The sequence below is a fragment of the Zea mays genome, chromosome 3, assembly GCF_902167145.1.
Source record: "Zea mays cultivar B73 chromosome 3, Zm-B73-REFERENCE-NAM-5.0, whole genome shotgun sequence".
Classification (NCBI taxonomy): Eukaryota; Viridiplantae; Streptophyta; class Magnoliopsida; order Poales; family Poaceae; genus Zea; species Zea mays.
The window spans coordinates 70,586,477-70,598,373 of record NC_050098.1 but is presented as its reverse complement, the minus strand read 5'-3'; the positions used below and the strand labels follow the sequence as shown (position 1 = coordinate 70,598,373).

At 43.2% G+C, this 11,897-nt stretch overlaps 1 protein-coding gene, 1 long non-coding RNA gene and 1 other non-coding gene across 3 annotated transcripts; 2 read left to right on the top strand and 1 right to left on the bottom strand.

Annotated features, from left to right (window-relative positions):
* Window positions 1-2,409: 2,409 nt before the first annotated feature.
* On the top strand, window positions 2,410-2,491 carry LOC111591238 (small nucleolar RNA U31b). The gene has a single exon (XR_004857474.1). It is a non-coding gene; the product is annotated as a small nucleolar RNA U31b (small nucleolar RNA).
* Window positions 2,492-6,718: 4,227 nt separating this feature from the next.
* LOC109944823 (uncharacterized) lies at window positions 6,719-7,207 on the bottom strand. The gene is made up of 2 exons (XR_002268016.1): window positions 7,115-7,207; window positions 6,719-6,814 (listed from the first exon to the last, which is right to left on the bottom strand). It is a non-coding gene; the product is annotated as an uncharacterized lncRNA (long non-coding RNA).
* opr6 (12-oxophytodienoate reductase6) lies at window positions 7,174-9,389 on the top strand. The gene is given in 4 exon segments (NM_001112362.1): window positions 7,174-7,276; window positions 7,455-7,729; window positions 8,032-8,205; window positions 8,711-9,389. Coding segments are annotated over 4 exon segments (1,119 nt in total). The 5' UTR covers window positions 7,174-7,211; the 3' UTR covers window positions 9,316-9,389.
* The last annotated feature ends 2,508 nt before the right edge of the window (window positions 9,390-11,897 follow it).

Sequence of the window (11,897 nt, the reverse complement as noted above, 5' to 3'; positions counted from 1 at the left end):
CGTACCTCTGATGTATTGTAATGTCTGCGTGACGGGTGAAACGCTCTTGGGAAAGGTAAGGAATACAAATACCGAACTTGTCAAGTGATCAGGGGCACCTGCAGGATTGTCTGAGGTCCGTTGGACAAGGACAACTGTAGGTGAGCCTAATGACTTGGGAGGTTCTGTCACATGTACGACGCCCCCTCGCCTTCGTTCCCCCTCAGCTCCGGTGTCGCGACCGCCGCACCAACCCCACCCCTGCCAAGACATCCGTCATTCCCACCCCACTCCGCTCCCTACGTGGGCGTGTCACCCTGCGGAGCCAGAGGTCTTCTTCTTCATCGAGCCTCTCCTCGTTGTGGTCCCGTGATCTCCACCGGCAAAATCTCGTGATGCCTCCTCCGCGTCTTCGCCCCCACCCTCTTCCTCCCCACGCCGCCGCTACCTCTGCGTCCCCTCCGGACCGTCCTCTTCCACATTGGTGTCAGCGGTGTCTGTGTCAAGGACCTCCACCTCGTTGTCCCTCTCACCACCGGCTCCCTCGAAACCTCTCCCTACCCCACATCCTGCACCGACGCTGCTCCTCCCGCTAGCACACGCCACTACGAATCTGGATCCGACGCCAGCTGCGCGGGATTAGTCGGCGTGCGTGCTTGGCACCCTCCGCCGATGGATGGAGAATGGTGGAATCGAGGAGACCGACGATGTACTACCGGATCTCGCGCTGCTCAATGGGCAGCGGTACTGGCTAGTAGGGTCAAACGACCGTGCCATGATCCAGATGACTTCCATGGAGCCGGGATCCTCGCCTGTCACCATTGATGTCGTCATGACTTCTAGCCGCCAAGGTGATGCTAAATTCATTCACATTTGCAAATTACATGAGCAATTTGTTGTGTCGATCCAGTGCCAGCAGATCTCGTACGTGTTGAATTCAGAGGTTACTGCTGTGTGGATCGCCACCTCCCCCAAGTGCGTCGCAATAGTGAAGCCTAGATCTACCGACAACACGCCTCTGGAAGTCGTGCCATCATAATCAACAACGACCGGGGACCTTGATCGAAAGAGGGTAAGTCAGGCGCTCGTTTCTCGATTTCTCTTGTTCTTGCTTGCATTGTCGTTTTGTTATCTAGCTTTTTTCTGAATTTGTGCAATTGATCCAGGCCCTGCAAATTCGTTAGGAGGAAACCTCATGATCCCAAACCTGACCTGTTTTCATCTTGGTGAGTGAATAAAATCAAACAGATGCACACATGCGTTGCTTGTTCATTGTTCAGATGTATTTTCCAAATTTATTCAACCAATTTCCTTCTCGATCAGGTCCAAACCGAACTACCAACTGCACCATCAGATTTATCGAATGTTGAAGTTCCTGACAGTGACACTGGAACTCCAACAAGTGTGGCTATAACAGGTGTCGGCAAAACACAAAGCATTTTCTTAGAAAGATTTATTTGTATCCTACTATTTGGTTTTCTTAATAACTAGTCTAAATTGATTTTGTATTTGATTTTAGTGTGTTATATACATCATGATGATTTTTCTTATCTGATTCATGATGATTTGTCTCTTACATGTCTTGTGTTTTAATATACCATGTTTTAAGAGTGATTCTCGTTAGCGTAGTTTCATGTTTAGATTTTAAGCAGTTTTTTTACGTTCAACAAAAGAACCTGTCTATTTCACGCATATGTGAGTAGGAAACATAGAAAATATTTTTTCTGTAGTGTTCTTCAAAATCATCAATTGTATATTTACACGTGTTTCATCCAAATTAGGGACGTAGGTATCATCTTATTTGACTGTCTCTTTATTCCACTAACTACACCATCGGATTTATCGAATGCTATAGTTTCTAACGGTGGCGGCAGGAGGGGATGTTGGCTTCGAGCAGCACGAGATCTTGGAGGAGCTGATCGACAAGAACATCTTGGGGCTCGTCGGCTCTAGGACCGTGTACAATATTGTGCTAGCAGCGCCGAGCTGGTGGCAGTGAAGAAGTTGTGGGTGTCGTCGTCGAAGTGGTTGTTGCGTGGGATGAGCAGCAAGCAGATTGACTAGATGGCGGCTTCCGCGGTGACCACCACTACCAAAAGTAGCAGAGACAGCGATAGGGCGATGGTGGCTCGACGACCGTGAGGTCCACATGGAGGTGGAGACGCTGGTCAGCATCCGCACAAGAACATCGTGAAGCTCTACTGCTACTACTCCCGCGCGAACTGCAACCTGGTGGTATACAATTAAAAGCCCAACAAAACTATCTGTCTGATTCAACAAAACTATCTACATGACTATGTTTTGCATGTTTTTGATTCTGTAGGTGAGCAATTACCTATGGTGTTTTGATTGGACATAGTGAGTGTTTTCAGTCTTTCACATGTTTTCTTAGGTTTATCTTTTAAATTTTTTTGTTGGTGGGCTATGTCAGAGGATGACGCTATGGTTTTGTCGCCCCAGTCTTAGATTCGTACTTCCATATCTATGCCGATTGATATGTTAAATTTGACTCCACCATGTCAATTTTTAGCCTAGGCTTGTTTCTAGACTATTCTTTTTCTCATTTACCTATGACTGGCTATAGACATATGTTTTAGTTGCATTGCAAATGATGATAAAATCAAGGCTTGTTTTTCTACATTTGCAGGTGCTTTTTTCCTTATGTCTTTTTTCTGCTTTGACATCTTTGTTTGTGTTGTTTTCTTGTTGGTTATGTTGCTTCTCTTGGCAACACATGATGTTCAGGGGATAAGAAGGTTGCCGCCTCTTCCGAGGAGCTCCGCAAGGAAACTGATGGGGCAAAGACTCGCTCTGTGTCACCAAGAAGCCACAGGCTGGATCCAGGTGAGCCCCGCCGCTTACTACCTCCCCTTCCTTATCCCTATTTTATTTTTATGGCTGCATTTGTGTGTCATTTCTTCGCATATTAAAAAAACATAGCAATGCCTTCTTCACCTGTAGATTGATTTCCTTGCTTCACAATCCCACAACTTCAGAGGAACCAAAGGTTAAGAAGCTTTTTGTCAACCACATCGAGATAGCACCATTCTGAAGTTGTTGAAGATGTTTTACAATATCTTTTGGTGATGTGGCTTCCCTTTTCATCTGTATTTCTTATTTGTTTTTTGTTATATAAGCTAGATTAATATCCAGATTTAGTGTTTGGCATGGCATAATTGTTTCTTAGTCCGTGGTTAAATTTAATTGATGTTTCATTTCTCCTATCTGTTCAGTGATACTACTGCATCATTGGACTTCGTTAACATTTCCTCTCTTTGGATTATATATAAAACACAAGTAATCTTTATCACAACATCTCCAATGATTTTTGGAGTTTAAATAGTGGAAATGAACATATTCTTCGAAATAAAAAAATTTGTTGCCATTTGTACCTAGGGTATTCATCGTCGCTTTAACCAAAAAACAGAAGCCTGCTTGTGTTATGCACTTAAACAGGATTACCCAATGGATGTGCATTACTTGGTCTTAATATCATATGCATATAAACTACTTCATTTGTTTCTACAACTTAATGACTCAAATGTCAAGGAGATAAAGAGCATGACAAAGAAGTATGTCGTTGTGGTAGTTGTGCGTCACCCTTGTCTGATAGTTTGGTCGACATATCTTTGTTTTTCAGAAACTGCTTCCAACTCTCTAGCTCTCTGCGGGTGCATGTGCTATTGTGTTGTTAAAGATGGGTTGTTGCTTTATGTTCGGAAAGAGGGCTAAACAAGCTGATGAAGGTGATGAATTTGGGACACTATGGAACAAATTGATTGATGCTTACTATATAGAACATAGTTTTCTGCAGTATACTTATGCATGTGACTACAACACTGATTGTTGTCTACTGTGCAAAATATTGTATACAAGAAATATAGTTCTATGATTGGTGACTTAGAAGCTTGGCTTATATTTTGATTCTATAGCCGCTAATTTTGAACCAACACTTACAAATTCATCTATATTCCTATCCTTTAATATTTTCCATGTAGACTTAGCTGAATTGGTTATGATATATTCCATTCTGGTCAAGATACCAAGGAAATCAATACCCAAGAATCTCCTTTGAAGGGTAATACCGTAATATGTCTGCAACATCTTGACAGGTTAGAATCAAAATAAGTAGTATGCTATTGTTTTTGTTGATTTTGTTACTCAAGTTTATAGATTATATTGTGTAGTTAGATGATACATTACCTTAGTAAAGTATGCTAGAACTATCTAATAATCGGTACTGGTGCATCGTTACCTTTCCCTCTTGTGAGGTTCTTAGCTAGAAATTTTTAATTGAAGTTTTTTCTTTAGTTCACATAAGCACATTGTACTGCTCACGTACATTGCATGTGCATTGATGTACAACAAATGTGTAATGTGTTAGTATTCTAGACGTGCTCTTGACTCATGTGTAAATGTAAACTTTTTGGTGTTCTACAGAACTCTGGTTTGTTATAGAGGCTTTAAACTAATTAGGATGTACTAGCTAGGTCCCCCCATTAAGCACAACATGCTCCTCTGCGCACTTCCTGCAAAAGGAGCTCCACATCGGAATCGGTTCGCGCTCGAGCTCGACTGTCTCAGTGTCTGACTGTCAAGAGTATTTAGCTAATTTTTACTCAGTCCTTTGTTAGTTCTACACATGCAATTCTGTGTGTTTTGCGTTCAATGTTTGTAGCCCTTCTGTTCTTCATCCACCCATCTAGGTGTCATTTGGATAGGCAGTGCAAGTGGGATTAGGATATGTGATGATGAGACAGTAACAATTATCATGAATAATCAATAGAATTGGAGTTAGTATGAGTTTCAGAAGTTGGATTGTGGGTTAGTCTCTCAACAACATAGTTTCGAATGGTCTACTTTAACGTGTCTTTGTCCAAAATTTTATTGCTACTTGAATTATCAACCTACTAAGAAATAAAGAATGTTCTATTTTTTTACTCCTTTGATCTATTTGCTAAAATTCCTGCGGTGATCTCTGTTCCAGGCCAATCAAGAGGCTAAGTGGAGCTATGCAATAGTCATGAGTGGATACATATCTAAATCTCAACATTATTTATTTTCTTGTTTTTTTGCCAATATGAAACCATCTCATGCTTGGGTTCATGCATGGTTCTATCTATAACTTTTATTCAATATCTTATGTTACTTTTTTTGCACAACCCAATTAAAACCATTCTTCCAATTGCTAAGATGGATACACGATGATTACACACTTACATTTTTTGGTACAGAATTGTTCAATGAACAAGAAGAAAGAACTTAGCTGAAAGAACCAAAGTAGACAAATCAACTATTTTGACCCAAATTTCCTTTGAGCATTTATTGTTACTATTGAGCATTCCCTCAGCCATTTTATTATGCACAGTTGAACCTTTCGCAATGGACAAATTCATTAAACAATGTTAAAGTTTCCTCTAGCTTATGTAGTTCTCTCTTTCACCATTTTTGTTTCAGTTGGATAAATTCAATAAACAATGCTAAAGTTTCCTCTAGCTTCATAAATTTAGTTCAACGAAATTAGTTTGTGTGAAGAAGTAAATTCTGTTCTACCAAATCAGTTAGTGTGAAGAAGGTATATTTGCTTGCATGTGCATTGTATGGAACAAGGTTTTAGTAGACTTCATTTCCCTAGGAGTAAGGATGATGTAGGTGTGTTTGCTTACCATTACCAAAATGGTGGTAGAACAAATATTTCATTTAAATAAGGTCTACCTATTCGATATATATAAACCATAGCAACGCACGGGCATCTAACTAATATGTTCTTAATAGAGTAGTATATATATATATATATATATATATATATATATATATATATATATATATATATATAAACACAAATAGCGAATAACTTTTCCAATAATGGTTGATGGATATAACGAGTATTAAAGAATTCCTTTGGTATCTATTGATGACCAGAGATCAGACTAAAGGATGCTAGAACGTAGCTTGTATGTGGCCAAGTAAGTTTTTGTCTATATAAGTGAGAGGCACCATCTAATAATAATGGCATCAATTATTAACACTAGGCTATAAAATTGAGACTCAAATTCAAGGTCTTTAATCTCAGTTAATAATATCGATGAAAAATCTAGCACTGTAGCTGGTTTGAATTTATAATTCGTACTAATGACTCGAATTCTGATGGATGCGAGATGCCCAGATCCGATAAGTGACACGTCGTATTCGTGGTTCCTGCGCTCGCTGGTCCACAAACTTGGACAACGTGCAGGTTGTTGTCATCTTCAATATGAAGTTATGAACACAGAATCTACGGCAAGTCAAGTAAAAAAATCCGCTCCTAGGATACTGTTCAGTCGTACAGTTATCAGAAAGGATCGAGGAAATTTAAATGTTTTTATTTCATTTTGATTAGTAAGAGATTCAATCATCAATAGTATTTGTTTGGTCAGGAATGGACTATTGATGAAGATCGGAGGAGAATTGTGAATTAAATCTTCTCTTGCTAGTCATTATTTTGACAGAAACTGATTTAATCCGTCTCAGAACTAGTTTGGAAGTAAGGCACGTAGGAAAAACCTCTTATAAATAACTAAATTTCATACTGAAATTACAGTCTAGAATTGTTTTGCCTGGAAGATGGCAAGGATCCTAAGAGGATTTAACAGGTCGTTTGGTTTCACAGATAGCCTGATTCGGCATGACTTGATCCGGTAGAGGTCCGTCTAGTGATTTCATACGGAATGTATTGATCCTGCATATTGGCTTACAAACAAAACATGGTGATGATGGATGACATTCTTATATAATGCAAACCAAATATCAATGAAGGATCAGATACAGGTTCGGATGGCTCCAGTAACAACCAAACCTGCAATCCAAACACGCTGTAAGTCTCTAAACTAGCACGAATCTTCTCTGATCTTATACAAACAAACAAGGTTCTAATCTTTTTTTAATTCACTTGTAACCGAACAAGCTGTAAACGGCCACACAACATCTCCTCTGACCAAATCCTGTATCTATATTAACGACCTGCGGCCTATGTAACCCCATTTTTTAAGTGATTTTTATTTTTTCCCAAGAGAAATTGGTTTTGGAAAAATAGAAATTACTTAAAAAAAATTAGTTCTCAAACTAGCCCGTAGTGTGTAGAGCAAATGGTTCCCACCTCCTTGGCTGTCTACAAATATATGGCTGCAGCTGAGGTCCGACACCACACAAACAGCACATCTGTTTAGCCAAGCTGTGGCCAACCTCTGCGAGGAATGGAGATGGAGTCGACTCCTCTCTTGACACCATACAAGATGGGCGATTTCAACCTGGCACACAGGTTAGTGGTTATTATATTATTGCATAAATAAATAAATAAATAAACAAATAAAGATGTATGCCTACAACATGCTCTAAAATGGAATCCACTTAGATCCTCCCCATAGTGCATCGACAACGCACATAGGTTCATTCCTTGGGTATCCTTCGTGTGCGAGGATACGTACATGTACATGCAGGGTTGTGCTGGCGCCGCTGACGAGGTGCCGGGCGTTCGGGAACGTGCCGCAGCCGGAGCACATGGCTCTCTACTACCGCCAGCGGGCGACGCCCGGCGGCTTCCTCATCGCCGAGGCCTGCGCCGTGTCGGAGAGCGCGCGCGGGTACCCGGACGTTCCGGGGCTGTGGACCCACCAACAGGTCGAGGCCTGGAAGCCGATCGTCGACGCCGTCCACGCCAGCGGTGCCGTCTTCTTCGCCCAGCTCTGGCACACCGGCCGGGCCTCCCCCTCAGGTTCTCTGCCATTGGCTTTGTGGTTTTCTCATTCTTGTTGAAATCGGTTTTCTTTTTCTTTCTTTTTTTTTTGTTGTTGCATTTTCGCTTGTTCCCCGTGTTGCTAGTTGCATCTCAACACAACCTCAGAGATTTTTTTTTTCTTCTGTTCGCTTGGCTGGCAGCGCATCGTCCGGTCATCTTGTGGCCCCAGTGCCAGTGGCCACTGCTGGCTACAGCGTATGTTTCTGTGGCTGCACAGAAAGCAGGCAATGATATAGCAGTATGGTAATCTGATTGATGGCTGGCTTCATTTTCGACAGAATTCCAACCAAATGGGCAGGCACCGATCTCTAGCACGGACAAGCAAATCCCAGCACAGGTGAACCATTCCGGTGACGTCAACACGTTCGCGGTGCCTCGGAGACTAGAGACAGAGGAGATACCACACGTCGTCAATGACTTCCGGGTTGCCGCCAGAAACGCCATCAAAGCAGGTAAATAACCATCAAAGACCAGAAACGATGCATCTCTGCTAGCAGAGGCACATACCGTGATAACAGTATTCAAGATCAAATAGAGAGCATGTTATTTCTAGAGCCAAGCATCTGAATTAACCGGAAATATAGGTAGAGCCAAAACTTGAATGATGTATGCATGACTTCACCTATCGAAGCTAGATTGACGTGTGAGTGATATATTCCACCTACGAAAGCTAGAATAGTACTGGGCGCGTGTGATTACACCTACTAAAGCTACAATAATTGACGCACTTGCTTCCACCTATCATATCTATAGCGATAGATACGTTACTGAATATATGTATAAGAGACAATCATTATCTATAGAAACACTAATGAAAATTTCAGTGTAATAGCCATTAGACGATTAGAAAGATTTACATGATATCACTTAAAGCCATATTACAAAGTAACTAGTGCATGCATTTTGCAGGGTGTACTACAAAATTACTAACACTTGATCTACTCCTGTGACTATAAGGCTTTGATGGAGTGGAGATCCACGCGGCAAACGGGTACCTGTTCGATCAGTTCATGAAGGACAGCACCAATGACCGAGACGACTCCTACGGGGGCAGCTTGGAGAACCGGTGCCGTTTCACAGCCGAGGTGATGGCAGCCGTCGCGGACGAGGTCGGTGCCAACCGCCTCGGTGTGCGCCTCTCTCCGTTCGCGGATTATATGGACTGCCACGACTCCAACCCAGAGGCGCTCGCGCTTCATGTCATCGACGAGACGCTGAACCCGCTCGGCGTGCTTTACTGCCACATGGTAGAGCCAAGGATGCGGGTGAACCCAGACGACGGTATTATGACTCTCGAGCACATGCTGCTACCGTTCAGGAGGGCGTTTCGCGGGACGTTCATTGCTAATGGAGGCTACGACCGTGAGGAAGGCAATGACGCCATTGCCCGTGGCCGTGGCTATGCAGATCTCATCGCATACGGCCGGATATTCCTTGCCAACCCGGACCTTCCGATGCGTTTTGCCAAGAATGCCCCGCTGAACAAGTATGATAGGAGCACCTTCTATACCTCTGATCCGGTGGTTGGGTACACAGATTATCCATTTCTCGATCAACTCTAGGATGATTGGCTTATAAACAATTTCCCCACCTGGAGTACTATCTTGACCTTAAAATAAAATGAGTGTCACTATAATATTAATGTCGATCAAAGTTTTCTAAGTTTAACTAAATCTACAAAAATTATTATTAAGCATTTGTCAAAGTATCTATACACTTAGTGATTTTGTTCATTAATAATGATACAAGATTATTAATGGGGTGTGTGGGACTGCTCCACTCCAAGAAATCTAGATTCAATCCAACTTTTTTCAACCAAACACCTCCATCACCACCAACTCTAGCTCCACAAAATATGTGGATCTAGCCATAAGCTCTAGATTTTTTTTGTTGAGCTCCAAGGAGGTGCTCTAGAAATCTTTATTTTATAACTCGTCATGAAGTTGTGGGTTAATAACCCGCTACCACCATTTACATAACTCTCTCTTGTAACCTAGTTCGAAGGAAAACGTAGAAGAGCTTCTCAAGGGAGTGGCATCGAAAAGCTGCAACAAGGCATCATTGTCGGCCTTGTAGAAGGGTTGTCATGTGTGGCAAGCACTGAGGCAGCGATGATGGTGGTACTAGAGATGAGAAGGTTGTGGAAAATGTGGAAGAAGAGGCAACTCTTGGTGGCAAAGAAGTCACGGGCGGCGCCACAGGCAGCGCAGATCCATCTATGGATCTTGGCCTCGAGCATGTCCAACTTCCTCAAGTTGGACCCTGCCACACACGTCTTAACCAACCTTCAAGCTTGAAACACCCTCTCCAATCCATTAACGAGGCCTGGTTGTGACATGCATCACTGGTAGCCCTTGTCCCTAATGGGGTTCCGATGTGCCATGTGTTTGGGGTCTCTCGCCAGAGCCACTCCACCAACCACAATAGGATGCACCATATGCCCTTAGGTCCTCAATGCCCCTAAAGGGCTCTGGGAACTCCATGTTTCTAGCTGCCCACGCCACGGTTAGTCAAGGAGTTGGTGGAAGAGAGTTGTTGTGCCTATACGACGGGACATGCATGACCGTGCTCATAGCCTACTCCATGCTGGCTGTTAGGCCTGAGCATCCTAGGTGTGGCGCTAGTGTGGCATTGTGCGCACACGCATGGACGGCACCTGCCACATCCGGTAACGACATCCACTGTGATGTGTGGGTGACAATTCTACGGGGCAAAGATGGACATTTACACTTTCGAAAGTACATTAGGTGGGGTCAAGCTACCAGACCGACCCAACATAACTTGTAACCCCCACTCCCTTGAACTATAAAAGGTAGAGGGGACCCTTCATAGGGGGAGGCCAATGAAAGCCAACCACGTTGGGATGAACACAAGTCTAGGACACCTAGACAGGCACACACACTTAGCCATTTCCGGTTCCAAGCAATACAATCAAGCAACTTAGTGGACATATGTTATTAAGCTCTTGTGGCCTAAACCTCTCTAAATTTGGTGTCTCTCACGCATCATACACACTCCCACACTATGACCTCTCTCGTTAACCTATAATTTGTTAAATCTCCATAGAGGCCCTGATATCATGGTGGTCGCCTAAACCCATACCAAACCTAAAATGGGGTGCTTCCTATACCCTCAACCAACAACCCAACATAACACAAGATCTTCAATAACAAAGGTTTGGATTGCCACCATATGCAACTTATGTGGGTCTCAAACACATCTCATTTATTGCATTATCTATCACATTCCATTTGTAAGGAAAATGGACCCCAGACCATTTGGCTAAAAAGGTTTTGGTGTTTGATGACCAACATAACCTATGGACTAATGTGTTTGCTCGTGTTTATGTTTATAGTTCATAGGATGCGAAGAGGATTGGACTAAGACACTGAGGATGCAACACCTCAAAAGAAGACATAAAAAGAGCTTAGAAGTCCAAGACTCAAGAACAAAAGAAGCCCAAAAGAAATAGCGAAGAAATCCATGAAGTGGGCAGTCAGCCAAGTGCACTGGACAATGAACAGTTGTTGTCCGGTGTGCACCGGACTGTCCGGTGGGACACCCGGATAGTCTACGCAGAGAGGCCCACAACGGGCGCTCTCGAGCTGTAGCACCGGATGGTCTGAGTAACGGTCGGATCCAACAGTCGACTGCTATAGACCCCAACGGTCGGTTGGCGTGGTAGGGCACCAGACAGTGAACAGTGCTTGTCCGGTGCGCCCGTCAACAGAAAGCTGCTGCTTTCTATCCAACAGCTAGAAGTGTGTGGGAGGCTATAAATACCCCCAACTGGACATTTGGAGGTGTGAGAGCCCAAGCAACATACCAAGCCATATTGTAGATATTTCCAAGTGCTCATACACCCAGTGCTTAATAGAATCAGTCGGTGATTAGCGTAGGTGCTTTGTGAAGTGCTTAGGTTAGTTAGACCACTTATGCGCTTGCTCTAGGTGAATCCTAGTTAGTTGAGTGAGTTTAGAAAAACCACACAACCCCTCGGCTCTTGCGTGAGCCGTTGTAATTGTACCGAGTGGGGCGAGCGTCTTGCGAGACCGTGACGACCAAGTTTGCGTCACGGCCAACATCGTGTACTGGAGGGAACGAGGCCCACGGCGTTTTGGTTGGAAGCTCGATAGTGGAGACG